Source organism: Ruditapes philippinarum, unplaced genomic scaffold, assembly GCF_026571515.1.
Source record: "Ruditapes philippinarum isolate M1 unplaced genomic scaffold, ASM2657151v2 ctg3114_1_1_1_1, whole genome shotgun sequence".
Taxonomy (NCBI): Eukaryota; Metazoa; Mollusca; class Bivalvia; order Venerida; family Veneridae; genus Ruditapes; species Ruditapes philippinarum.
The window spans coordinates 1-25,292 of NW_026854487.1; the positions used below are offsets into that span (position 1 = coordinate 1).

The 25,292-nt window shown below is 32.4% G+C and overlaps 2 protein-coding genes across 3 annotated transcripts; one reads left to right on the forward strand and one right to left on the reverse strand.

The window, feature by feature from the left end:
• Positions 1-1,489: 1,489 nt before the first annotated feature.
• On the reverse strand, positions 1,490-8,583 carry LOC132740246 (4-hydroxybenzoate polyprenyltransferase, mitochondrial-like; the record flags this gene model as incomplete). Of its 2 annotated transcripts, none has more annotated exon segments than XM_060728111.1 (6): positions 1,490-1,620; positions 3,065-3,150; positions 4,139-4,260; positions 5,182-5,348; positions 5,591-6,059; positions 8,511-8,583. In XM_060728111.1, coding segments are annotated over 5 exon segments (951 nt in total), but the record flags the coding sequence as incomplete, so codon positions are not given.
• Positions 8,545-25,292, forward strand: LOC132740248 (uncharacterized). The gene is made up of 11 exons (XM_060728112.1): positions 8,545-8,650; positions 13,508-13,642; positions 14,217-14,309; positions 14,846-14,926; positions 15,493-15,561; positions 16,752-16,877; positions 19,726-19,785; positions 20,632-20,704; positions 22,916-22,991; positions 24,447-24,537; positions 25,194-25,292. Exons 2-11 carry the CDS (start codon positions 13,538-13,540, stop codon positions 25,290-25,292), a joined length of 873 nt encoding a protein of 290 aa, XP_060584095.1. The 5' UTR covers positions 8,545-8,650; positions 13,508-13,537.

Below are 25,292 nucleotides of genomic sequence, written 5' to 3' on the forward strand. Positions count from 1 at the left end.
AAGATCTTTTTGACAGGTTATATGGCCCTAAATAAACGGTTGTTTGAATATATAATCTGAGCTGTTAGGCGAGGGTTATATTGCAAATAACTGTTTATATAGGGCCATATAACCTATTTAGAATCTCTATAACGAATTTACAATACTGCTAACTTTCTTTATTGCAGAAAAAAATAATTTTATTCCTACATCGACTGTAGCCGTGTATATAGATTATATAAACATCATGATTATCCAATGAAAAACGACGTTACAAATGTGCAGTATTATAAATTTGAATATAAGGGTGTATATGTAACTTATAGAAATGTGGTAATTTTAATGTGTCATTTTTTTTATAGGTCAGCAAGCAAATTAATAAGCAATCAGTTAAAACTGGTTTCTACTTTAACAGGGGAAACAATCCTAAATTTACATGGCAAAAACTTTCAAAATCATTCCCGATTTCATGCACACATGCATACCTTATGCAGACCATATAGTTACATAATAAAACTGTTAATTCTGAAATTTACATTGTTTTACACCCTATCATTATATTGTTTCACATCATATCTTATATTAACATCTAATTACCAGAGATTAATTTTCCTATGTTAAATTTGTTTTAAGAATTTCATTGGTTTTTTAACCCTTTGCCTGCTGGTAGCTTCATAATCTTCCCATGCAAACAGTGCAGATCAAGATCAGCTGGCAAATCCATGCCATCTCATCATGGTCTCCACTGTTCAGTCAGATATTTTGAAATTTTCCCTTAAAATGATAACATGGTCTTGCCTATCTTTATTTTGAGGTGTTTCAATATCAAAAGGCTAAACTTGATCAGTTAACAGTTCAGTTTTTTGATTGACTACAGTACACCAATGTCCAGGCTGGGCAATTTACCAGGTTGAAATAAACAACCCTATTAAAAACCATGGACTTTATTTTTTCCAAAAGAGGGAAAGGCTATGACATTTAAACAAAGTTATCACACTGATGAAATGAGTACAGTAATTTCAGAATTAGACAGATACTATGTTACAAATAAACAAGCTGTTAAAGATACACTGTGTTGCTGCTTCTAGCATTCATGTTACTGTATACAATAAAGAAGTAAATAGGAAAGACATGCGCTAAATGGGGCTAACATAAGCACAAGACGTTTAAAATGCTGCATTAAAACTACATGTATAAAAGGAAAGGTGTTGACTAGTGTAATACGTAGGTATCAACTGATATTACAGGAGAGGAACTGTTACACGAGGGATGAAGTTCTCATGATAACTTGTCAGGAATTCTTGTGATAACTGATACGGAGTTCGGCGGAAAACTTTTGTATAAACTACAGAAACACCCGTCAAAAACGGTCATTTTCATCTTTAAAAAAAATGACAGTTATCACAAGAACTCCTGACAAGTTATCATAGGAACTCCATCCCTTGTGTAACAGTTCCTCCCCTGTGAATATAGTATACCCAGGTACAGACTAGTGAACCTAACAAACTACCTGATGGGAGTAAATAGTGTCGTAAAACATTGTATAGACAACACAAGCTGTATATAGGGGCAACACAGGCCACTCCAAGGAACCTTTGAGGGCCGACCAAGCAATCAGCACACCCCAGTTCAGGGTTACCCCTACAAATAAAATATTGTTTAAAATATCACAAGCTATAAACAACGGCACCTGGTAGAATTCTGTAAGGTAAAAAAAAGCATAAAGCACCTTCTAGTTTTAAAAATATTTCTTTTTTACTGGTAATCTTGCATTACAAGAACCTTCTAGGAGAGCTTAATATTCATGTACTAGTATCTCCGAACGCAATGTTATAAAATCAAACAGACACAAGTCCTGTATTGTTATTGTATGACTGTAGTTTCAAAACAAACCAAAGACAGTTTATCCAAAGTCATCAATAAACAATCTAATTTGCAGTAACAAAATGTTTTTAACAGATTTTTTCTTATAATATCAACATAGGTCAACACCTCTTGTCCAACCAGCTACATTATTTGGACTAGACAATGTTTCTGACTAGAAAAATTACCTACAAACCAATAAGTTTTAAAGATACTTAGTTTACTTAGTTGCCCAAATGTCCGGTTATAAAATGTTAGACAAAGAAACTTCCTTTCTCCAAAGTTTAAAATTACATATATTAAGAACAATGTATGCTCCCTGATGTGGCTTTGCCACTTGTGAAGACAATCCTACTCTTTAGTCTAAAATATTAACATAATGCACATGTTATAATTTATATTGGGCATGACAAGTAAAGCAAAATAACACCACAAATTTACAGTTAAATCATTTTAAGCAAGAAAAACTAGCTTAAAGGAGCTATACGTTTTAGAACAATTTAGATATGACTTTGCTTGCCAAGAAGTAAAAATATCACAAAGAAATGTCATATTAATTGATAGAAATACCCTACTCTACGAGAGAAAGAAGAAACTTGACCTTGACCCTATTTAGATCTAAATCTACCAGAGTAGAATGTCCATATAAGGTAACTGTAATATTTCAGATATGAACTTAAGAATGCAGTCTATAAGCAGAAGTTGAAAAATCTATCTTTAGCTTCAATGGCCTTGACCCCGTTGACCTTTAATCCAACCAAGTGTATATGTTCTTGTAATATAGTATATACATTCAGTCATAAGGTGTATGTGCCACAGGATGCAGTTAAATTAAAGCAGCTGAAGGGAAGACGGAAGAATAAAACTGCAATTATATGCTTCCCCTTCACAATTTTTTTCACACTGAACATTCATGGTCATAAAAATGCTTTTAAAATTGACATGTTTTTGCAAAGAAACAAGTACCAATGCTTGAAATTTAAATTTTTCCCTGTCAGTTAAAGTTTTTCTTAATTTGTAATTTTTAAAGTTTATGATCTATATTATACATAATAATATCAGACCTTCATTTAATAACCTTTCAACGATCAGAGACAGTTAATCTGTCCAATAAAATGCATTAACACTATTCACATTAACAAAAAGCTTGACAGTAACATAGAATTAACAGCACGAAGGAATGGAGAAATTCAACTTGAAAAATAAACTTTGAAATACATACCTAGAACAACTTGTGGCCAGTATGTATAGCGTTTGGCGAGGGGATAAGCTATAACTAGGATCATAGATGCTGCCCCAAGGAAAACACTAAAATAAACAGTAAATATCATCAATTGTTTCTAATACATATACTTTCAAATGGTCAAAAAAGTAAATTTTAAAGAATGCCCAAAACATGAATTCCCAAAATGGTACAATTCAAAATAATACAGGCTCGGTTTTATTGAGCCTGTCCATAGACAGGAGGGGTTAATGCAAGTTAATACTGTCCATGCCCTTTAGCACTGGCTTTAAGCACAATTCAACTTTTTGACAATGTCATGAAGTTGGCAAAACTTTTGATTTAGAAACATCCCAAGAAGACTGTCAGTCTGTCCTTCAGGAGTATTTTATATGTATCTTAAAATTCCCAAGCTATTTCACAACCAACCACTTCAGTTTTATTTCTTTGTTCTGGTAAGCTTTAAATCCATATTAATAATGAAAAGGTCAAATGGAACTTTCTGGTTTTAAAGGAACAACTCCGGCTACATACAGTGATTTTTCTCACTTAATTGGGAAGATGCCTTAGCCTCTTGATTTTGGGAAAAAGATTTTGGGAAAAATTATCCCTAATATTGTTAATTTGGAAAGTAAAATAGCAGGTTGAAGTTCAGAGTTTTGGGAAAACTGCATGTTTTTAAAGAAAATTTCAATTGGGAAGAGGCCCCTTTATCAGAGTCTGTTATATAAGCAGGAAAATCACTGACATATACCTCTGTGCTGTATTTCAGGCAAAAACAAGTTCCTGTGTAGAACTACTGACCTTTTATAAGCTAGCTGGTTGACTTAGTCAAATAGAATAATTTATAGTCCTTGGCAGGATCAAGCCATATGTCAATGGACTTTGAAAATATTTGAGGTATTACAAAAACCTAGTGGTTATGCCGATGCTGACGCTCAGGTGACTAATATAGCTCCATTTATTGATATCGAATAGTGAAGCTAATAAGAATTATCCAATCAATTTATTAAGTATGTTATGGTCTAAAGTGAAGAAACAGTGTATAAGTGACATAAGAGAAGCAAGAATTACCTGTTCCAGTTTAGTTGTAACAATATTGCCAAAGCTAAAGAAAGGTTCCCTCCAAGAAATACCAGTGCCTGGAATGGTGTGAGCTCTCCACTTGCCAATGGCCGTGTTTTTGTTCTTTCAACCTGAAAATTTTAAAATCATAAAACTTGTAACGCTTTTGTATAAATTTCTTAAAATTATCTGCTGAAACAGTCAAGGGGGACGTCCTTGGCCAAGTGATTAAGAATGTTGACTTCAAAGTTCTTCCCCTTTACCGCTGTAGGTTTGAATCCTTACAAAAACTTTGGAATCTTTCATGTGAGGAAGCTATCCGGCTAGCTAACGGAATGTCGGTGGTTCTACTCAGGTGCCGATTTGTGCATAAAATAATGAACGGAATGGCACCCAAGGTCTTCCTCCATCAGTAAAGCTGAAAACTCATCATATGACCTAAACTGTGTTAGTGCAACGTAAAACACAATCAAACATTCCATTTAAAGTCTACGGGATTTCAATATCAAAATATAAAATCTGAGCTCCCAACATTATAGAGCCTGGTTACACTACAAATAAATGCAGGTTGGCATGATTCTATACTGGTGACCAAGGCTACTTACTCTCCATTTCAAGGTTAAAATGATCAATGGCACCTGTCAATACACCAAAAATGGTTGTCAGTTCCAAGCCAACAATTGTTTAATATATGAGGCAGTGTTACTATACATATTCTTTTCATATAAAGATTGATTGTCAAACCAACATATCCTGGCATCCAGTCTGAGAAGATTAATTGCAGTTGGTTTTTACAGATCTTCACCTTAATACAGAAATGGCCTTACAGCTGTTAATTTAATAGGAGTTATTCTGAGTTAACCTGTTACTACACTAAGTTGACAATATATGATTCAATTAAATAAACTTTTCGTAATATAGCAATGGGAATAGCTTTCCTGTTTTTTTGGGGGGGAAAAAAGGCATTTATACCATTTGAAACTTACTTTCTGCTCATAACATCACATTTAAGAAAGAAAGGAAAAACAAGAGTCAAATTTCTAATAGTTTACCTTTTTATCAATATCTCTGTCCCACATGTCATTTATAATACATCCAGATCCTCGCATGATTAAAGATCCAAGACCAAACAGAGCCAGCAGGTACAAATCAGGTAAATGACCTGCTTGTGCCGCTAGTCCAATACTCCATGTACATGGCCAGAATAAAAGGTATGTCCCTAGTGAAAACAAAAAATATATCTTAGTACAATATTTTTAAAAACATTCAAATGTATACCTTAAAAAGATTTCTTTACTAAAGGACTTTAAACAAAATGTTTATTTTCTACAAAACTGTCTCAGAAAAGTAAGCTTGCAAGTAATCTCTTATAACAGAAATAATAATTTGCCTAGCATTTGATATAAGAAAATAATTGTGATTTTAACAAACATATACATGTCATTACTGGGCTCATCTTACCTATTGGTTTATCAAATCGTAGTAGTCTTAAGTATGGCTGTACTTTAGGTGGGGACGCATCTAGAATGGCTTTGGTACCAAAGGAAACTGGTCTGTGCTGTATCGAAACATTTGAAGCAGGTAAAAATAACCCGTGTCCAAGTCTTTTGTTGTATTTCTGTAATCTATTTTTATCACATAAATGGTAAATGTCTCTGTGCTGGTGCTCCGAGAATCTGTCCCGCATTAGATACACCGGAACACCTGATGCGGCTAAATAATTCCAGTTATGTGATAACAAAGTCTTCCGGTTATAGCGGTATTTGCACCAACTTTGACCAGATCTATATCTGCCATCATTTATGAGTGTATGTAAATGTCTTTCGCATGTCTGTTTAGGAATGTTAAGACATTGCTTAAGCTGTCCAACAACCTTTAATTTGTTCAGTAGAAAATTCGCCTCCATAGCTTTTGTTCACACAGGGATTATCTGCAATGAAAGAAAAAAAAACAAATCTACATTTCCTTTTGACATTATTTATATGATGAAAACTGTGACTCAGAAATTTACACCAAGGAAATTCTTAATGACCTTAAAGTGATATCTCTTGGTCATGTACAGTAGTGTAATTGAATTAATGTTTTTCCATATTGAGTGACCACCAGAGCAGTAGCCATATTAGGGAGTATTATTTATGAAAAATGTGTAGGTGTCAACTGGGCTATGTTTTTAGCTAAATACAATTACATTACGTTTGGGCCATATAGATTCAAATGAATGCACAAACACTTAACAATTTCTTTTTTTTTAAATGAAACAGAAAAATGTTAATATTGTAAAAGGATGTAAGAAGAAAGTTGATGCTTGTTGATTTTAGAGTCATGAGACCTCTGCCCATCATGTAATGTGGCTAGTGTTTACAAATTGGGCAAAACTGACTCATTACAATACATTCATCAGTTCATGCAAAACATTTTGTAGCTGTATCAAATTGCAGATTGTTCTGTGTCATACAGCAGATTGTTCTGTGTCATATATCAGATTATTCTGTGTAATATAGCAGATTATTCTGTGTCATAAATCAGATTATTCTGTTATTCTGTAGCAGATTATTCTGTGTCATATAGTAGATTATTCTGTTATTCTGTGACATATATCAGATTATTCTGTGTAATATAGCAGATTATTCTGTGTCATATAGTAGATTATTCTGTTATTCTGTGACATATATCAGATTATTCTGTGTAATATAGCAGATTATTCTGTGTCATATAGTAGATTATTCTGTGTCATATAGTAGATTATTCTGTGTCATATAACAGATTATTCTGTGTCAAATAGCAGATTATTCTGTGTAATATAGCAGATTATTCTGTGTCATACTGCAGATTATACTGTGTCATATAACAGATTATTTTGTGTCATATAGCAGATTATGCTGTGTCATACAGCAGATTATTCTGTGTCATATAACAGATTATTCTGTGTCAAATAGCAGATTATTCTGTGTCAAATAGCAGATTATTCTGTGTCATATAGCAGATAACTCTGTGTCATATAACAGATTATTCTGTGTCATACAGCAGATTATTCTGTGTCATATATCAGATTATTCTGTGTCATATAGCAGATTACTCTGTGTCATATAGCAAATTATTCTGTGTCATATATCAGATTATTCTGTGTCATATAGCAGATTGCTCTGTGTCATATAGCAGATTTTTTCTGTGTCATATAGCAGATTATTCTGTGTCACATAGATTACTCTGTGTCACATAGATTATTCTGTGTCATTTAGTAGATTATTCTATATATTATATATATACAGTATCAGTGATTTCCCTGCTTATATAACAAACTCGATCCGATAAAAGGCCTCTTCTAAATTGAAATTTTCTTTAAAATTGTGCAGTTTTCCCAAGAAACTGAACTTTAACCTGCTTTCATACTTCCCAAAGCAGCAATTTTAATGATAAATTTTCCCAAATCATGTGGCTAAGGCCTCTTCTCAATTAAGTGAGAAAAATCACCGAGTATAATTTTTTTTCTATAATTACTTTTTTACACTATCCCAACGCTGTGCTGGGTCCCTGTGTCTGCGACATCAAACTGTTTGAATGATATATTTTTGATGTAAAAAAATCAAAGGATATACAACTCATAATTCAAGACATGAATATTTAACAGAGTAAAAGCCATTGTGTACACCGGTCTTACTGACCTGTGTGAATCCACGCTAAGCATGATGGGAACGCACTACTTTTTACATGGCGGCTTGAACACCGAAGTGATAGAACAAATCGAAAATGGGGCCAGTTGAAAAATTAAACTTTTTCCATACTCTGTTGGCATAATAGCCATTACATCATTTTTACTCAACATGCACCAAACACTCTTCTGACAATCCTTTATTGGTTTTATTAACCCAGTTTCGTTCAACACCCGTGATAGTATTTCGTCGATTGTTAGTTTAAATTAAAACCGAAAGTGAAAGTAGTTTTGAATATTTGAATTGGAACTATCAATATTGCACTTGCAATATTAAACTCTGGGAAACAGTGATCCATTGAAAGCAATAAACGATTTTAATCACTTGAAAAGATATATTGTGGTTTGTGTAATAAGATTGTCATCCCTACGCGGACTTCTTTCTGTCGGAGTCATTTTTACCCTCATTTGGGGTGAGTAATGCGTCGTAAGACACAGGTCGATATTTGAGACCGGCGCGTATACAATGGAGTAAAAGCTCTTAAAAAGATAAATTTAGTTCTGTTACGCCTTAACTGTTAAGAATTACTGTAAAACCAGAGGACAAAACGAGTAAATCTAATGAAACTTACTTGATATTTTGAAACTTAAAAGATCAATGTTACATATCCATAAAGTGACATTGGTTTTTCAACGATAGACAGTGCAAATATTTGCAAAAAACGCCTTTACCATGCAAGGACCACACTCTCTAAGGGCAAGGTTGTTGTGTAGTAACCTTCACGACAAAGTGAAAAATATACAGCACCGATCAGCTCACTTGTCAGCTCACGTATTATTTTTTGATATTTTGTGATTTCAGATGATTTAAGGTATTTCAAAACATGTTTTATTTATAAATTATTATTAATGTAATTTATTTCCTAAATATATTTACAAAACTAATGATATTTTACAGCAATTCAATAATCGTTCATAATGTTTTAGTAACCGGTTGTACATATTTTCGGATACAAATAAGAGAATCGTACGGAAGCACAGAGGGGAAGGGCCTTTTTACCCTTCTTTGCTGTAGCCTGTATCAGGCTACTTCCCCAAGCCAAATTACAACCTTTTTTCCCCAAAAAACAGTCTAAAATTCCCCTTCTGGCAAATATTTCCTCTTTAACTGAAGAATAAAACTTGTTAACAAACTTTCTTGTTTATAAATAGATAATTGTTTTGTCCAATGAAAGCTAATAATTCAAAAACCCAATAGAGGGATACCTTGATTTAATACAATTGATGTAAACTCAGAGCCTCAGTCTGAGTTTGCAACTTTCTAAAAACAGCATGGGAAATGCCTGCTGCCTTATGTTTTAGTACACATGTGATTTGTTACGACAATATGGCGACCAATACGATGTCACTAATATAAACAATGTCACAGAACAAGAAATAAATACGATTGAGTGACGTTTGTAATTGTTTATTAAAAATTGGATGAATTGATGACCTTGTTAGTGCAAGCCCATGTGTCCGAGTAGCACAATATGCCCAACTGTCTGAAATAGCGAGCCTAGCACATCAGTGCCAGTAATACAGTGTAAACTGATAATAATGTACCCTCTGAATCAAACCAAGAACCCTCACATGACCAATGTAAAATACTATAAATAGGAAATATAAAGTTAATATAAAGGGGCAATAAATTGATCTGTAAAAAATGTTTTTTACTCCTGTTGGACAGAAAGCTTAGTACAATAGTAAACCTTAAATGTGACTGGAGGAAGATATGCAAATAAATTATGATATTTCCCCCGAAATGTGTGGAAATATGATATTTTCCCCAAAAGTGTGAAAATCACGCATTTTTTCCCCACAAAAGGGCTAGGGCGCCTTCCCCAAAACTAGTGAAAAGGCCCTGGGGACATTCCGATTTTTTTCTTGTCCTATCTTGTGGCCGCGAAATATAAATCAAAAGCAAATAAAATACTATCTCGCAGCCACGAGATAATAACTAAGAAAAAAAAAGAAAATGCTATCTTGTAAAAAGACTTGTTCCCACAAGATATACTCGGTTCCTATGATATCAAGGGTTCTATGATATCAAGGTATTTAAATTTTCTGTGACTGCTAGTAAAAGCAGCACATGATGATGCTAATATTTGTAAAACTTGCACACTAGATTCATTTTCATCTGCATATAAGTTTAATTTGGTGAATAATGAATGTATTTGTGGCAAGAAACTATTTTATAAAAACTTCATATTTGACTACCATTTTCCTTGATGGTTTTTACACGAATCCCGGACAATCCCCCTCCCGGACGATTCCCCTTCCATATTATTTTCACAACCCGGACATTTCCCCTCTCGTTATTTCAATAGGGTGGACTTTTCCCCTCCCGTTAATTTTACAGGACGGACAATTCCCCTCCCGTTATTTTAGCAGAGCGGACAATTCCCCTCCCGTTTTTTTCACAGAGCGGAACGTGACATTATACTGCCCTTAATCATAACCGCCACTGTGTATAAAAAAAATCTATAACCATTCTTATGACAGTTTTTACTCTTAACAACAAACTGTTAAAGATCGGAACTTTTAAGAAGCATTATTTCACAAAAGGTGACATTATACCGCCTTTAATCATTGCCGCCGCTGCTTAAGATAAACAAACTGTCAATAAAAAATCTTTAATCAATGATGCCCTTAATTAAATGTGTCCTTGATTGCAAAACCAATTATTTACAATTATTTTACCGCTGCAGAAATCACGGTGCAGATCCATATCGGTACCCTCTTTGCGAAATCTGCTCAAACGTTAACGGTACCCTCTTTGAACATGCACAGGTCATTCTCTGCTAAAAACAAATCAGCGATGGATAACAATCAAGTAAAATTTCATTGTAATAAGGAAAGGAAGTATGACACGTAGAAAAGATGTATACCACGGAACACTATAATGTTTTATTTATGTGCTGATTTGTCATGTGCCCGTTTTTCATGTACTGCAACTTCACAATAAGCTACAAAAAATCGACATGTTTTGCCTTTAAAATAAACAATATTATAACATATATATGTTCAACAGCCACGGGAGGGAAATTGTCCGCTCTGACAACAGCAGGAGGGGAATTGTCCGCTCTGCTAAAATAACGTGAGGGGAATTGTCCGCCCTGTAAAATTAACAGGAGGGGAATTGTCCGCCGTAAAAAAATAACGGGAGGGGAAATGTCCGGGTTGTGAAAAAACATTCAAATTTACTGGGAGGGGAATCGTCCGGGAGGGGAATTGTCCGGATACCTTTTTACACAGTCAATTAAAATATGTTATAAACACATATACTGACATATAGTCTGTTCATATAGTTTTAATTTTATAGCAAGTTAAGTGTTGGAAGTTTTTCACAACTTAACTTGAAAGTTTTGACCCATCTATCCTATCATTCTTGCTTTTTTGGGGATTACCTTGATACCGTAGTAACCTCCTCTGAAATTACCCAAAATGGCAGACATTGAAAATATTCTAAAAAATGTCATTTTTATTGGTTCTTTTGAAATAATTTTTTGACAAACAGTTCAGGAAAAGGTTCAATTATAAGATGGAAGAAAAATCTCATTAATTTATGATATTTATATTTAAATATTTTCTGATAAATGTTTAGTACCGTGATATCATAGAACCCCGGGCTATAACTGAGAATAAAAAACAAAAATTCAATATCTTGTTCCCAACAGATATAACTCAGAAGAAAAAAATTCTATCTCTTGGCCTTGTGGAACTTTTTAATGTTCCTAATTTGTGATAAACCAGGGTCTTTCAAATAGAATTGAAAGACCCTGGATAAACTAAATTTTTAAAAAAGATGCAAATTGACATTGTGTAATAATAAAGTTAGTTGTAAAATAGACTTTGATCACTCAAAGCAAAATACAGTGGAGTTCCTTACACCTTTGTTAATCATTGTATTGACACTGATTGACAGGTCAAATTTTTTTAGAGCTTTCATTGATAAAAACAGTATCAATGTATCCAGTCCTTGATATCTTTCTGTCAATCAATACACATTTAAAAAATTGATAATTTTGACAGACTGATTGATTGATTAATTAGAAATTATGAATGATCACCCGAAACATATACAGTAGCACATGTCCATGTCTAACACTATGCTCTTGTTACTTAATGGAAATATTTGATACTTTCTTAACAATATGGTCAGGAAAAAACATGTAATGGGCATTTATAAACAACACACAGAACAGAAAATGTATTTCACTGAAATCATTTAAACAGGTATGAAAGTGAATGACAGACAAGTAATTAAAGGTAATTATCAATATATGGGTGTATCGATTTGTTGTTATTTGTCATCCGATATTGATATGCCATTCATATACATTGCACTGCATCAATTATAGCTCTAAAATTTGGTCATTTAATTGAGGTTGACAGGGTTAGAATTTAGCAAGATTTTCTACTTGCAGATTTTTGCACGTGATCAAATGTTTAACTAGCAATATGAGGTAGTCAACTGGCATTTCCCCATGATCAAGTATCTTGTTATTATAATACACAATGACAATGTATTTTGAACATCTGGCATGACAAATGAAATTAAGCTTGAATATCTATTAAATATCAGAAACATCTTTATCACTAGTAAACACAGATGTCTTCTTGTAACGAAACAAAAACATTTCAACACATTAATTTATGAAATGATAAATATTTGTATAGGGATCAGATAAGATATACCAGAGGAACACCCACTGGTGACAATGTACTTGTATAAACTTGTTCATGCACTGTAATTTTTTAGGACCTTCATTAAATTTAGCATATTTTGTATTTGATTACACCAACAGCCTAAAAACTCAGAGGTACTTAAATTAAATACAAATTTCAGCTTAAATGTAAATACTTTAAAGAGAAGTGCTACGCATTTACATTGGACCCCAGTCTATGCAAAAGACTTCTGAGTTTTACTGGACAGTAGGTCCTGTAAACTGAAAATTTTTACTGGACCAAACATGATTTTACTGGACCGAAAAAAACCTGATTGGTATAGCATTTTGACTCACTTGATAAGTGTCAGCGGTCAAAAATTAAAATTTGTGTACAAAAAGAAAATTATATTATCAACAAAGTGAAGTTATCTTTTTTCACCACAATCAAAATGAAAACATAAATATTGTTATACATGTATTCAATGGATTTTGCTATTTAAACTTTCCATACAGACTATATACTAGCAAAATGAGAGGGTAAATTTCAGCAAAAGTCTGGCATATGTAAACAGAATTATATATATCGGTAATTTAGTGAAGTTGACAGATTAATTGTCCAATGATTTTGGTACCTTCACAGTATAGTTTAATTTTTGTCAACATCTTGTATCGCTAGAGTAATTTTTTCTGGCATTATTAGATTTTAACAGTATGCCAGCTAAAATTCGAACCCTGAAGTTGATATACTAGTACAAGTCAAAGTCCTGAAGCCTTTAAGTTTTTATGCAAGTCACTTTAATGTTCTATTGTGCATTTTACAATGTGCTTTCTCTTAAGTTTAGTAAATAAGTATTTTGAACTATTGAAAATTATCAGCCCTAATTGTAAATTAACATCATGTCATGTATTATATCCAGTGCATTGAACCAATTGAAAACCCTGATGTATAATCATAATGGATACCTGAACCTCTTCTATATTAATGTCGCTGAATGTTTGTTGTATTTTTTGTTTCAGATTTAAAATTGCAAATGCTACTGACTCAAAATGAAGATTGATTGTAATCCCTTACAAAGACGGCAGATTTTGATATTTGCCATTGGATGGTTTGCTTATGCTTCAACATACTGCTTGAGGAAACCTTTAGGAGTTGTAAGTTGAAAAAATATTAACATTATCAAGTGTTTTTTTCCACTTATATTGTAGAGGGCTATACATGTATATGGCCTCATTACAATAGAATTTTTCTGTAAAGAAGCTATTATAAAGTCCTTTCCTCAATTTAGAGAGGAAAAACTCTGAATTGTTAGTAATTTAGTGTATGGTGACTTGATATACTCCTTTATCATGTTGAAATTCATTATTGATGTGATCATTCGTAAATCTATCCATAGATTAGCATAGTATATCTTTAAAAATCCAAGTTTTGCTATCTCACTGTCAATATATTTATGACTCTTTTCCAAAATGAAAAAAAATATTGCTTAACATTGTCAAAGTATTAATTCTCTTTTTCATTCAAACATCAAGTTCAACATAATTAATTTATAAATTTAAGTTGTTGATTTATGTTATTGGCTTTAATAGCAAACTTACTTTTACATAGGTTGTAGTAAAATTGACTTGATTAATCTTATTAATTTCAAAAAATGATACTTATAGAAAAATTATGGATGTAACTAAGACGTATTATTTGGCATGCTGATATAATGATCACCTATTACAGGTAAAGACAGACCTAGAAAATGACCTGAAATTCAGTAAAACACAGCTAGGATTGTTGGACACAGCACTGTTACTCCCTTATGCAGTAATGCAGGTAGGATGATCAGATGTGCCAGGAATTGACTAATTTTAAAGGCTTTATTTATTTTTTTATACACATTTTCAAAGCATTATTGTACGGCACTGAGAAATTGGTCATTATTATTTCTTGTTTATCAGACGGGTGATTCCGTTAGTTTAACCCATGTCCAAAATTTCATCTGGCAGATGAGTCATGTGCTATACAATGGCATGCTTAGTATGATGTTATTTCGCCGTTATGAATGAAGTTGTAATTTCGAACTGCAACAAGTAACAGATATTATTAATCTGTAAAAAAAAAATTTTTTAAGAAATGCAGTTAATAAGCATTTATTAATTAAATTGCCAGTGTTATTTTTTACTGTGCAAAAAGAAAGATTTCTTTCATAAATGATTATGTTCTAAGCCCCAAATAAAAATAAAAATCCCTTGTTGTGTTGCTTTTTCAAAAAATCCATTTTTGGGAATATAGTTTTGGCATTTGAAAACCAATGTGTTGAAGTCGCAAAATCTATAAATATGTTAATGTAATGATTTAACTCATTTTAGATGTTACTTGGAACATGTGGAGATAGGTTTGGGCCAAGAAAAACATTTGGATTATGTATGATATTATCAGGTATATCTATGGTATGTATCAATATTATATCTTAACCCTTACAACACTGAATATCAAAAATAGACTTGTCCATCTCTCTTTCCCTTTAATTTAATGGTTGAAAATTAGGTCATATCATGTTGTTTGAATAATCAATTTAAAATGAATAAATTATATTTGATAGACAAATAAGCTTTATAATCATTGTCACATAATTATTATTACCCTTCACTTTTTGTGTAATGTTAATTTCCAATAGGCCACTGGGAGTTATTTTCACTGTGAGTGTTAATGCAAGTGTACCACTTGACTAAGAAATTTGTACTGTAACAAAGGTAACAGTACTTTTTAACAGACTGAAATTTGTTCAAATGGCTTATTTTCTAAAAAAAAAAATGGCCGCCATTGTTTTCTCAGTTAAGCCCCTTATTTTTGAAATTAACCACAAAGGCTAACACCTTGGGTAACAGTATTTTCCTCAGGATGATATTTTTACTGTTACCCACGAATCTATGTGTTTTTTATATACTCACATTGTTTTATTGTATACTGTTATCATTATCATAGTGATAAACTGTTATGTAATATGTAATTTTAGGCATCATTTGGAATGTGGAGTAATTTTTACATGTTTAGTCTGCTGTTATTCCTGAATGGATCTGCTCAGGTAAAGGACTTATCGTATAAGCCAACTAGTGATCAGTTTTTTAGCCCACCTGAGGACAATGTCCTCAAGGTGAGCTTTTGTGATAGCTCATTGTCCGTCATCCATGTGTTTGTCCATGCATCAACAATTCCTCCTAAAGCACTTGGCCAAATTTGTTGAAACTTTGCAGGGATGTTCCTTGCATGATGCTCTATCAAAATTGTTCAAAGAAATAAATTCCACAAAGAACTCTGGTTGCCATGGCAACCGAAAGATTTTTTTTACAAAAATCTTAAAAATTTTCTTGTAAAAAACCAAGAAAGATAGAGCTTAGATATTTAGCATGAAACATTTTCTAATGAATGTTTAACAAGTTTGTTTAAATAAAAGCCCTAGGGTCAAAATTGACCCCGCCCCAGGGGATCATTGATTTTCCTTGTATAATGTATACATGTATATAGTAAAAACTTAAACAATTTTCTTTTGAAAATCCAAAAGAGCTTAGATATTTGGCATAAAACATCTTCTAATGGACGTCCACCAAGTTTATTCAAATGAAAGCCCTAGGGTCAAAATTGGCCCAGCCCTAGGGGTCATTGATTCTAGTAAAAACTTAAAAAATCTTCTTGTGGAAAAATTGTCACAAAAATTGTTCAGATTAAGCTGTTCCTTGTTTTCAAATTGTGCTTCTGGGGTGGAAAGGGGCTCCACTTTGACCTTTTGACCTATTTCTCAGGTGAGCAATCCAGGGCCCTCTGGACCCTCTTGTCTTACTTTAGAATTATGAAAATACATGTACAGTTACATACCATGGCTTCCGTTAGTTGAAGTTTGGTAGTCATTTACACAATTTACTTTATTTTAATTTTTGACAACCGGAAATGAAAATTGATTCTTTTGCGCTTTAAACAGTATTTATTTGGGGGTATGTGATAAATAGGATATTATGTTTGTGTAGGTTCATTACTGAATAATGATGGTTCATCACAAATTTTAATAAAATACAAACAATTCATTTGTTTCATCATGATATGAATTTTGACAATATGTACATGTACAAATAAATTTTTGTCAGTTTCATTTGTGCTTACGGACTTACTCTTTCACATATTTGAAATTGTTACATTGTACTTTTCAATAACATTTTATCATTGGTGACACAACACAAAATGTTTTTCTCTGTCAATTATTTTGCTGTGTTTATAATACAGGCACAGTGCTGGCCCAACTGTATGAAGGCATTGGGATCATGGTATTCTGATAAAGTAAGAAACTCTGTGGCTGGAATGTTTGGAACATGTGCATTTTCAGGTGGAATTATTGGAACAGCCCTTGCTGTAAGTTGTATAAGGTTTCTTTCAACTTTCTTAATTATGTTAATTGTCTTAATTTAACAATTATATGATTAAATTATTAACCATTGCACTGCTAAATTGGTATTATTTATTTTAATTTGGAACTGTCCATTATCTGACTTAAGGGGTTAAGTGACTTGGTTTATAATGGAATATCTCTAATACTATAAATAATTATGTTGATAGTATTAAGTATCACTATAACAATCTAACAATATAAAAATTATATATGGATGTTGTTGGTATTAAGTGTTTACATACATATATATTAAGGGGCGTCCGTGGCCGAGTGGTTAAGGTCTTTGACTTCAAACCACTTGCCCCTCACCACTGTGGGTTCGAATCCCTACAGGGACTTTGGATTCTTTCATGTGAGGAAGCTATCCAGCTAGCTTACGGAACGTCAGTGGTTCTACTCAGGTACCGTTCGAGCCTGAAATAATGCACGGAAGGCACCTGAGGTCTTCCTCCACCAGTAAAGCTGGAACGTCGCGATATGACCTTTAGGTAATGTAACGATTCGCCACACTAACGATTCGCCACATAACGATTCGACACAGAGTAATAACGATTCGCCACAGTTAAATAACGATTCGCCACGTGTTCAAATACAAATCTTTTTCACATCTGTTTTCAAACTGTTGATGGAAAACTTTTTTCCATTTTATATTTCATTTGTTAATTACATAAATTAATTACACTAAATACACATTTTATTGAATAAAAACACACGAAAACCAAATATTTTATTAACAAAATTACATAACACATTTTATAACTTCGTTATTTATATAAACTGGAAAAATATACGTGTAATTTGTCTTTGAATTTCTGAATATATTTAAATGCCATTATGTTTGTAATGTTTTGTACACGGACAATCTTTAAATATGACATTTTTTAAATGGATAAGTCATGCCTTCTACTACCTTTAAGGTCTTTTCTAGTAGATGTTTTCATTGCCTACTTAAGTTATAGCCATACCTACAATTAGAAGAACTTCTTACGAATACAAACAGAACGTGTAAAGCGCATTACAACATAAATATTACTATTGCGAACTTTTGGAAGGAATTTGAATTTGACCATCTTTTGAATTTCATGAAAAAAAATCTTGAAAGATTTTTCCAGCATTCTAAAGGATTTGAAAGTTAACTAATCCCGTTTGCGTCTACAGCTTTCTTTTTCTAGACATTGAATCAATTTGAAGGTATTAAATTGTAATGGCTAAAGTTATAAAAATAGATAAAAAAAATGTCTACAAATTTATGTGGGTATTTTATCTTTATTTATTTATATTATTGTTTTAATGTCATTTAATAATGTACTGGAAATAAAATTTCAAATGTCATAGATGCATATGGTCTACGAAATAAATGTGGTCTCAAAGACTACTAAACAATGGATAATTAGCCGAGAACATTTTTGGCAGCCTTTCTGTTTTATGTGACATAAATCAATTCAACTTAAAAGATGATTCTGATTTCGTTATTTTTCGTTTGTATACTATTTTATGTATGTGTTTAAGCTATTTAAACCCTCTTAATCGGCATATATCGGCTCGCTCAAATTAATTTGTAAACAAACATAAGCTTAATTGCCGCATTGTTTTGAAATCTGAATACATTGTCAGATAATTAAAGGATTATTTCGGCGTCAATTAAATATTTCTACAACAATCCTAAGGTGATTGGCTTGTTTAAATTAAAGGTGTGACAAATGTTTTACATATGCGTTCTTTAATCAATTATCGTAAATCAATTTTCGTATGAACACATGTTTTTGCAATACTTTGTTTAAATATTTGACATATATTATAATATATGAACTATATATTTATATATAATTATTAATTGACATATAATTATGTTTATGAGTAATTCAATAATTATTTCAACATATAATTACTTTCTTGTTAATGTACTCCTGTAATAATGTTACTTTGATAAATTGAAAATCCGCGATGGGGGCCTTAACTTCATATTACTTGTATTAAGAAACATTATTAAATTATTGTCATTGTCAAATTATTAAAACAAAAGGAAAAAGTTTGTTGATTACTAAAAAATCATGGTTATAATCATACTGTGGCGAATCGTTATTTAACTGTGGCGAATCGTTATTACTCTGTGGCGAATCGTTATGTGGCGAATCGTTAGTGTGGCGAATCGTTACTAATTCGACCTATACTGTGTCGATGTGACATAAAACCCAAAACAAAAAACATATATATTTTGAAGAGTTCTAGATGTTATTACTCATATATACATGTATGTCCATAATAAATCACTTTAGAACTCTTTCAACATTTTCTTTGCCAGAAATATTTCATTAGATTATCCAAATGATACATTTCTATTGTTTTTATCAGTATTTGAAATATTTGTGGAAAATGTGCCCATTGTAGACCAATTCATTTTAAATAGAGACAGAAAACTATAATTGATCAGGCAACAGAATAGGGAATTGGACTAAATGGATTTACAGGCTGGACTTTCTATTAGACTTTCTATTAGAGGCATAATCAAGTCCCTTTTAAAACTAATATTTATCCTTGACCACTCTAAATATCTTAAATGAACTTTTTCATCTTATCTTCTAATCTGGACAGAACCATTCATCTTTTTTAGTGAAAATTTCAAAATGTGTACTGACTAAATAGTGTATACTGATTGAATAAAGAACATTGCACACCATGATTGCATGGCATAGATGTGTGTGTATAAATGTTAGTAACTTACAGTTTTAAATGAGGTTTTGTTGAAATTTACTTTAAATAATCATTTGATAAATTAATTTTAAATACTAAAAAATTTCGTTTAAATTACAGGTATGGCTTCAAACATCATATGGCTGGAGAAGTGCATTTCTGACACCGTCGTTATTAGTTGTGAGTTTTTTTGTTTCTTTGATTAATTAATGTTACTAATTTATATCTTAAATTTATCGGCCTTCAGCTTTTCAAAAGGTTAAATATGTTATTTGTTTAGATAAATCATTTCATATAGTTGTCAAATCAAAAGAATTAAGTGGAAAATGAAAATTGCCAACGATAAAAATACAAAAACAATAAGGAAACCCCTCGATACAGCTTATCTACTGGTCCGCACTCTATATTGAGATTAGTAAAGCGGACGATTTGTTCCCCTATCTTGGTACACTGGTTTTTAAGATGCTTTATCTGGCTTAACAGTGATAAAATGCACTAATTCAAGATAAAATTAATGAATTAGTGAATTCTAAAATAAAGCTCTTTAAAGGGTGCTTTATATGACTATATATAAATGTTTTCTCAAAATCTAAGAATTCTGTGCTGACTTTAATTCCCATGTTCCCCACTGCTGTGAGTCTGAATCCCACAATTGACAGGATTCTCTCAGAGTAGGGAGCTACATTGTATCCAGCTAGATTAAAGGAGGTCAGTGGTTCTACTTGGGTGCCAACATTGTGCCTAAAGTAATGGATATAGGGGTACCTAAGGTTTTCCATGGTTGTGTGACTTAAAATCCAACCTTCTGTTTAGTATTGACATTGTGGTTTAAGATTAATAAAAAGTTAGTATAAATTATGATATTGAAATATAATATATTAATTTATCTTGCTTATATATACTGTATGAATATTTGGCACATATCTACTCAGCTGATAAAACATTGAAATATTGCTGAACATTGATTATTGCCATCCCCAACAAACTCTATATACTTGTATGAACAAAATGATGTTGTATTTTCAGCTTGGTTTAGGTTTTGTGGTGTTACTGTTTTTCCAGCAGCCAGATGAAGTTAACATTGAGGTGGTTGGGAAAGGTATTCTTGTTTTTAACATATTTATCTAGTTTAGTTATGTATAATTGAATAACTTTCTCAACAATAAGGAGTAGATTGATATTATAATTTATTATCGGTTTATACGTAAAAGTTTTCCAATGAAATTTCGGTCATTTTCAGCTGAAGAAATAATTATATACATGTATACATCCATATTAATTACTTTGAATTGTTTGAGTTGTTACATAATTACATGTATTTATTAATGTTATATTCTTATACCTTATTATGCCTTTTAAAAATAACTGCTTTACTTATTTATATATACATGTATATATAATTTTATGTAAGATATATGATGAAAAGCAAATTGAATGAGTGTGTTAATTTAGTTGATTGCATAAAGCCATTTTCCCACTTGTCATCAAGACTTGGTGGAATACAACTTAATCAACAACCCAATGAAATATAGCACACTGGGGTGTCTGTGGCCAAGTGATTAAGGTCATCAACTTCAAACCCCTTGCCTCTCACCGCTCTAGGTTTGAGCTGCGCCAGCATCTTTGGAATCTTTCATGTGAGAAAACTATCCAGCTAGCTTAGGGATTGTGGTGGTTCTATTCAAGTGCAGTTGTGCCTGAAATAATGCACAAAGGGGCACTGTAGGTTTTTTACTCCACCAGTAAAGCTGGAAAGTTGCCATATGACCTATACTGTGTTGGTGCAATGTAAAACCCAACCAAAAAAGAAAGAATAGCACGTTCAAGCAATACTCCCTTAATATGTGTGACATGCTTGGTATACAATCATGCAATATGTATTTTGTCAATTTAACCTAAAAAATGCCTAAGATAATTGTGATCTATAAGTTATACATGCACAGGGTATAGTCAATCTTGTATTAAGAGAGGGCTTAAGGGAGCTGCAAAAAAATGGCAGCTAAATACAATGGTTTCTTAAAACAAAGAAAGTCTTTGCCAATAACATTATAACTGATCGTATCCCCTTCGGGAGAGGGGGAGGTCAATTTCACTGGTGTTGGTATTGGTATTATTCACTCTGGATCGCGGCAGTAAGCAAAATGGTATATAGCAGAGCACAATTCAGCCACTGCATCAGCACTGCAGAATAAATGTGTGTGTGTATTCTAAGTTTAATAAGGGTCCATTCGCCTGTCCAGGCACTGAGAGTTCAGACCCCAGATATGTCACTAATCATGTCCTTAGATAGTATTAAGTTGCCAAATGGTGACCTATTAATTTTGAATCCAGTGATTCACTGAATGTGACTAAATATGTGTTGTTTTTTTTCCTTTTCTATTTGGTATTCAATATGAATGATGACTTAGTGATGCAAGAGAGGCCAATGAGACCATTATATGCATCATATGCTAATATGTTAAATGTTGTTTAAGTTGCCAAAATGAAAAAACAAAACAAAATAAATACCAACTAGAGCTGCTTCAATACATTAGGAGGTTGAGAATTATTGTAATTTATGGATTCTTTTGGATAATACAAATAACATACTTAATCTAAATTGCATATGCTAGTGGTTTGGGAATTTCCATGACTTTCATACATGCTTTATGATTCATCATTGACCCTTATGTTTGCATAAGGTGGCATTCTTTTCAAAATTTAAATGATTAACATACACTTGATAAAAAACAAGGATACCAATATGGTGATGTTCGACTAAATCAACAGATAAAGCAAAAGTTGTCTGAAGCTTTTAAGATATAAATAGAAAATGATTGAGTGGAAATCAAAGTGGTTCCTAAGAATACAACTGGTTGCATGGGCAAGATTGACTGTTATTGAATTGAAAAAATGGAGAAAATCAAGTACAATTTTTTTAAGTGGATGGGAAGGGGAGGTTTACGATACTGGTTTAGGCCACCTAATGTTTAGTGTACATTGTATTTGAATTTTCCTATACATGTGATTACATCTTGCAATAAACATCATGTGACATACTAGCTTTTAAATGTGGTTCTAAGAAAGTAAGAATTGATACAGTGTTAGACAACTGCCAAAATATAAATATGCTTCAAACCGTGATAAATGGTTGCCACAGGCAACTTGTTAAAACATTAAGTTAACTTGGCAGTGTGATAATTTGATTGACTATATTCATATGGTATGGTTGTTGATTATGTATCAGAAATAAACATGTTGATGAATTATTTTTCAGAAATGAATTTTTTCCCTTTCATATTTTGGTAATGTCCAGTGTGTTATATTATAGAGTCTATAAAAAGCGCTGAAGGATCATCATCTAACAACAATACAAAATTATCCTGGATACAGCTGTGGAAAATCCCGTAAGTTTCGTATAAAAAAGGGCGGAGAATGGTCTGTGAGTAAGGTGTTTGCCCTAAAACAAGGGATTATTGGGTGCAAGGTGTATTGTTTGTGCAGGCTGTGCTGTGGGTACAAGGTATTTCAAGGTCACCATGGGTTCAAGGTCACCATGGGTTCAAGGTCACCATGGGTTCAAGGTCACCATGGGTTCAAAGTTACCATAGAGTTCCTAGTTTTTCCTAGTATTCCCATTTTTTCCCCACCTTGATCGTAGGTTACCTTTAAAGTTAAATGCACCTAGTATCCAAAGTTAAATGCACCTAGTATACCTAGTTTGTTATTATGGTAAGTTTTGTTTGTTTGTTTTTTTTGACACAAAAACTTGCAACATTTGTGTCACTGGTCTTGCTTACTCAGAATTTACCTAGAATTATTAATATTTTTTTGCTCTGCCTGTTGATTTTATTCAAAATATAATGCACTTGTTGCTGAAATGGTGTTAAGTACATGTATTAATGATGATACCAAATTTTCATAATTTGGTGGTAGCAACTAACAGAGTACTAATACATGTTAAAACTCATAGTTTTCTGTTATAAACTATTATTATGTTTGACCTCATAGTTTGTATTATAAACTCTAATTATGCTAGACCTCATAGTTTTGTTATAAACTATTTATTTCTAGTTCTTCCCTAGTTTTCTGTAGAATTTAATCAAAGTTTTTACTAACATTCTACAGGAGAGTGTGCTGTGGTAGTTTGAAAGTGATTTGCTTGAAATCTTCTTTCTTTATTCCTACATTATCCAGAATTTTGTCTTTAATGTCAAACACTTGAGAATAGTTGAGCAGGGTGTCCAACTGACAGCTCTTGTTGAAATTTTTAAGTACAGATATTTTTTTATCAGGATTGAATTGTTTATAATGATTAAGTTGTGTAAATTTTCTCAAAACTTATACTATTATATACAAACCTTGCAGAATCTTTTAAATAGTTTCATAATTTGATTATATTTGTAATGACTGATATGATAAAAATAATTTACTCATTACGCAATGGAAATTATATTTAATTGGTAACAGTGAGTGATAAAATGTATCTCATTGATACTAATGTGTGCTAAAAATGATATCTAGTGATAACAGTAAGTGATAAAACATTACATCTCATTGATATCAGTGAGTGATAAAAAATGATATCTCATTGATAACAGTGAGTGATATAAATTATATTTCATTGATAACAGTGATTGATAAATAGTATTTCTCATTGATTACAGTAACTGAAAAAAACTATATTTCATTGATTACAGTGGATGATTAAAAGTATATCTGATTGATAACAGTGAGTGATGAAAGTACTTCTCATTGATTACAGTGAGTGATAAACATTATATCTCGCTGATGACAGTGAGAATGTTATTTTAAGTATTTTTGATAAGAATATAGTGGAAACTTTGTGTGTTTCTTATTAGGATGTTAGCTGAAGTAGCTGTGGCTGTTTTCTGTCTGAAAGCAGTTAGATATTGTATGTACATGTGGCTACCCATGTATCTTTTAAATCAGGTAAGTCCTCAACATGTTATAGATGATAAAGCCATCTGGGTAGTTTACAGAACTTGGGTAGTGAAAGACAAATGAGCCGAGTCACGACAAAACCAACATAATGGGTTTGCGACCAGCCTTTTTACAAGTCGAGAAACTGATAGCAAACAGCATGGATCCTGATCAGACTGCCCGGATGCGCAGGCTGGTCTGGATCCATTCTGGTCACAAACCCATTATGTTGGTTTTGTCGTGACGCGGCTCAAATAATTAATTGTCTCGATGTGCTAGATCACAACTGTCGGAGAGAAATTGTGCCTGAGCCGAGGATCGAGCCAGCGACCGCTGGATAACCAAACTGATGCTCTCCCTATTGAGCTTAGTGAGCTGACTAGAACAACTTAGTGTGTGAATCATCATTCAAAGATTACTTAGAATACTTCAAAAGATGCTGAACTCTTAATCATAAATCTTCCATGCTTCAATAAAACATGGTCAATATGCAAATATTGATTTAAAAAAACAAGATAAACAAAATAAAAAGCTGCATAATGACTAACATGTATTTGTTAATTGTTTCGTAATATTTGATAAAAACCATAATTATGTAGATACATAATACATGTATATTGTATGTTTGAAGAACTTGGACTTACTAATCTTGATTTTTTAAATAGTTGCAATATTCAAAAGCCCAAGCAGGGATGTTTTCCACAACGTTTGAGATAGGTGGTGTTATTGGAAGTGCTGTAATAGGTTTAATAATAGATAGGTGA

Excerpts from the sequence above, each read along its gene's own strand:
- LOC132740248 (XM_060728112.1), top strand. The coding sequence starts at position 13,538 with ATGAAGATTGATTGTAATCCCTTACAAAGACGGCAGATTTTGATATTT. Across the intron at positions 14,927-15,492 it reads TATTATCAGGTATATCTATG|GCATCATTTGGAATGTGGAG; the intron begins GTATGTATCAAT and ends ATGTAATTTTAG. Across the intron at positions 22,992-24,446 it reads ATACAGCTGTGGAAAATCCC|GATGTTAGCTGAAGTAGCTG; the intron begins GTAAGTTTCGTA and ends GTTTCTTATTAG.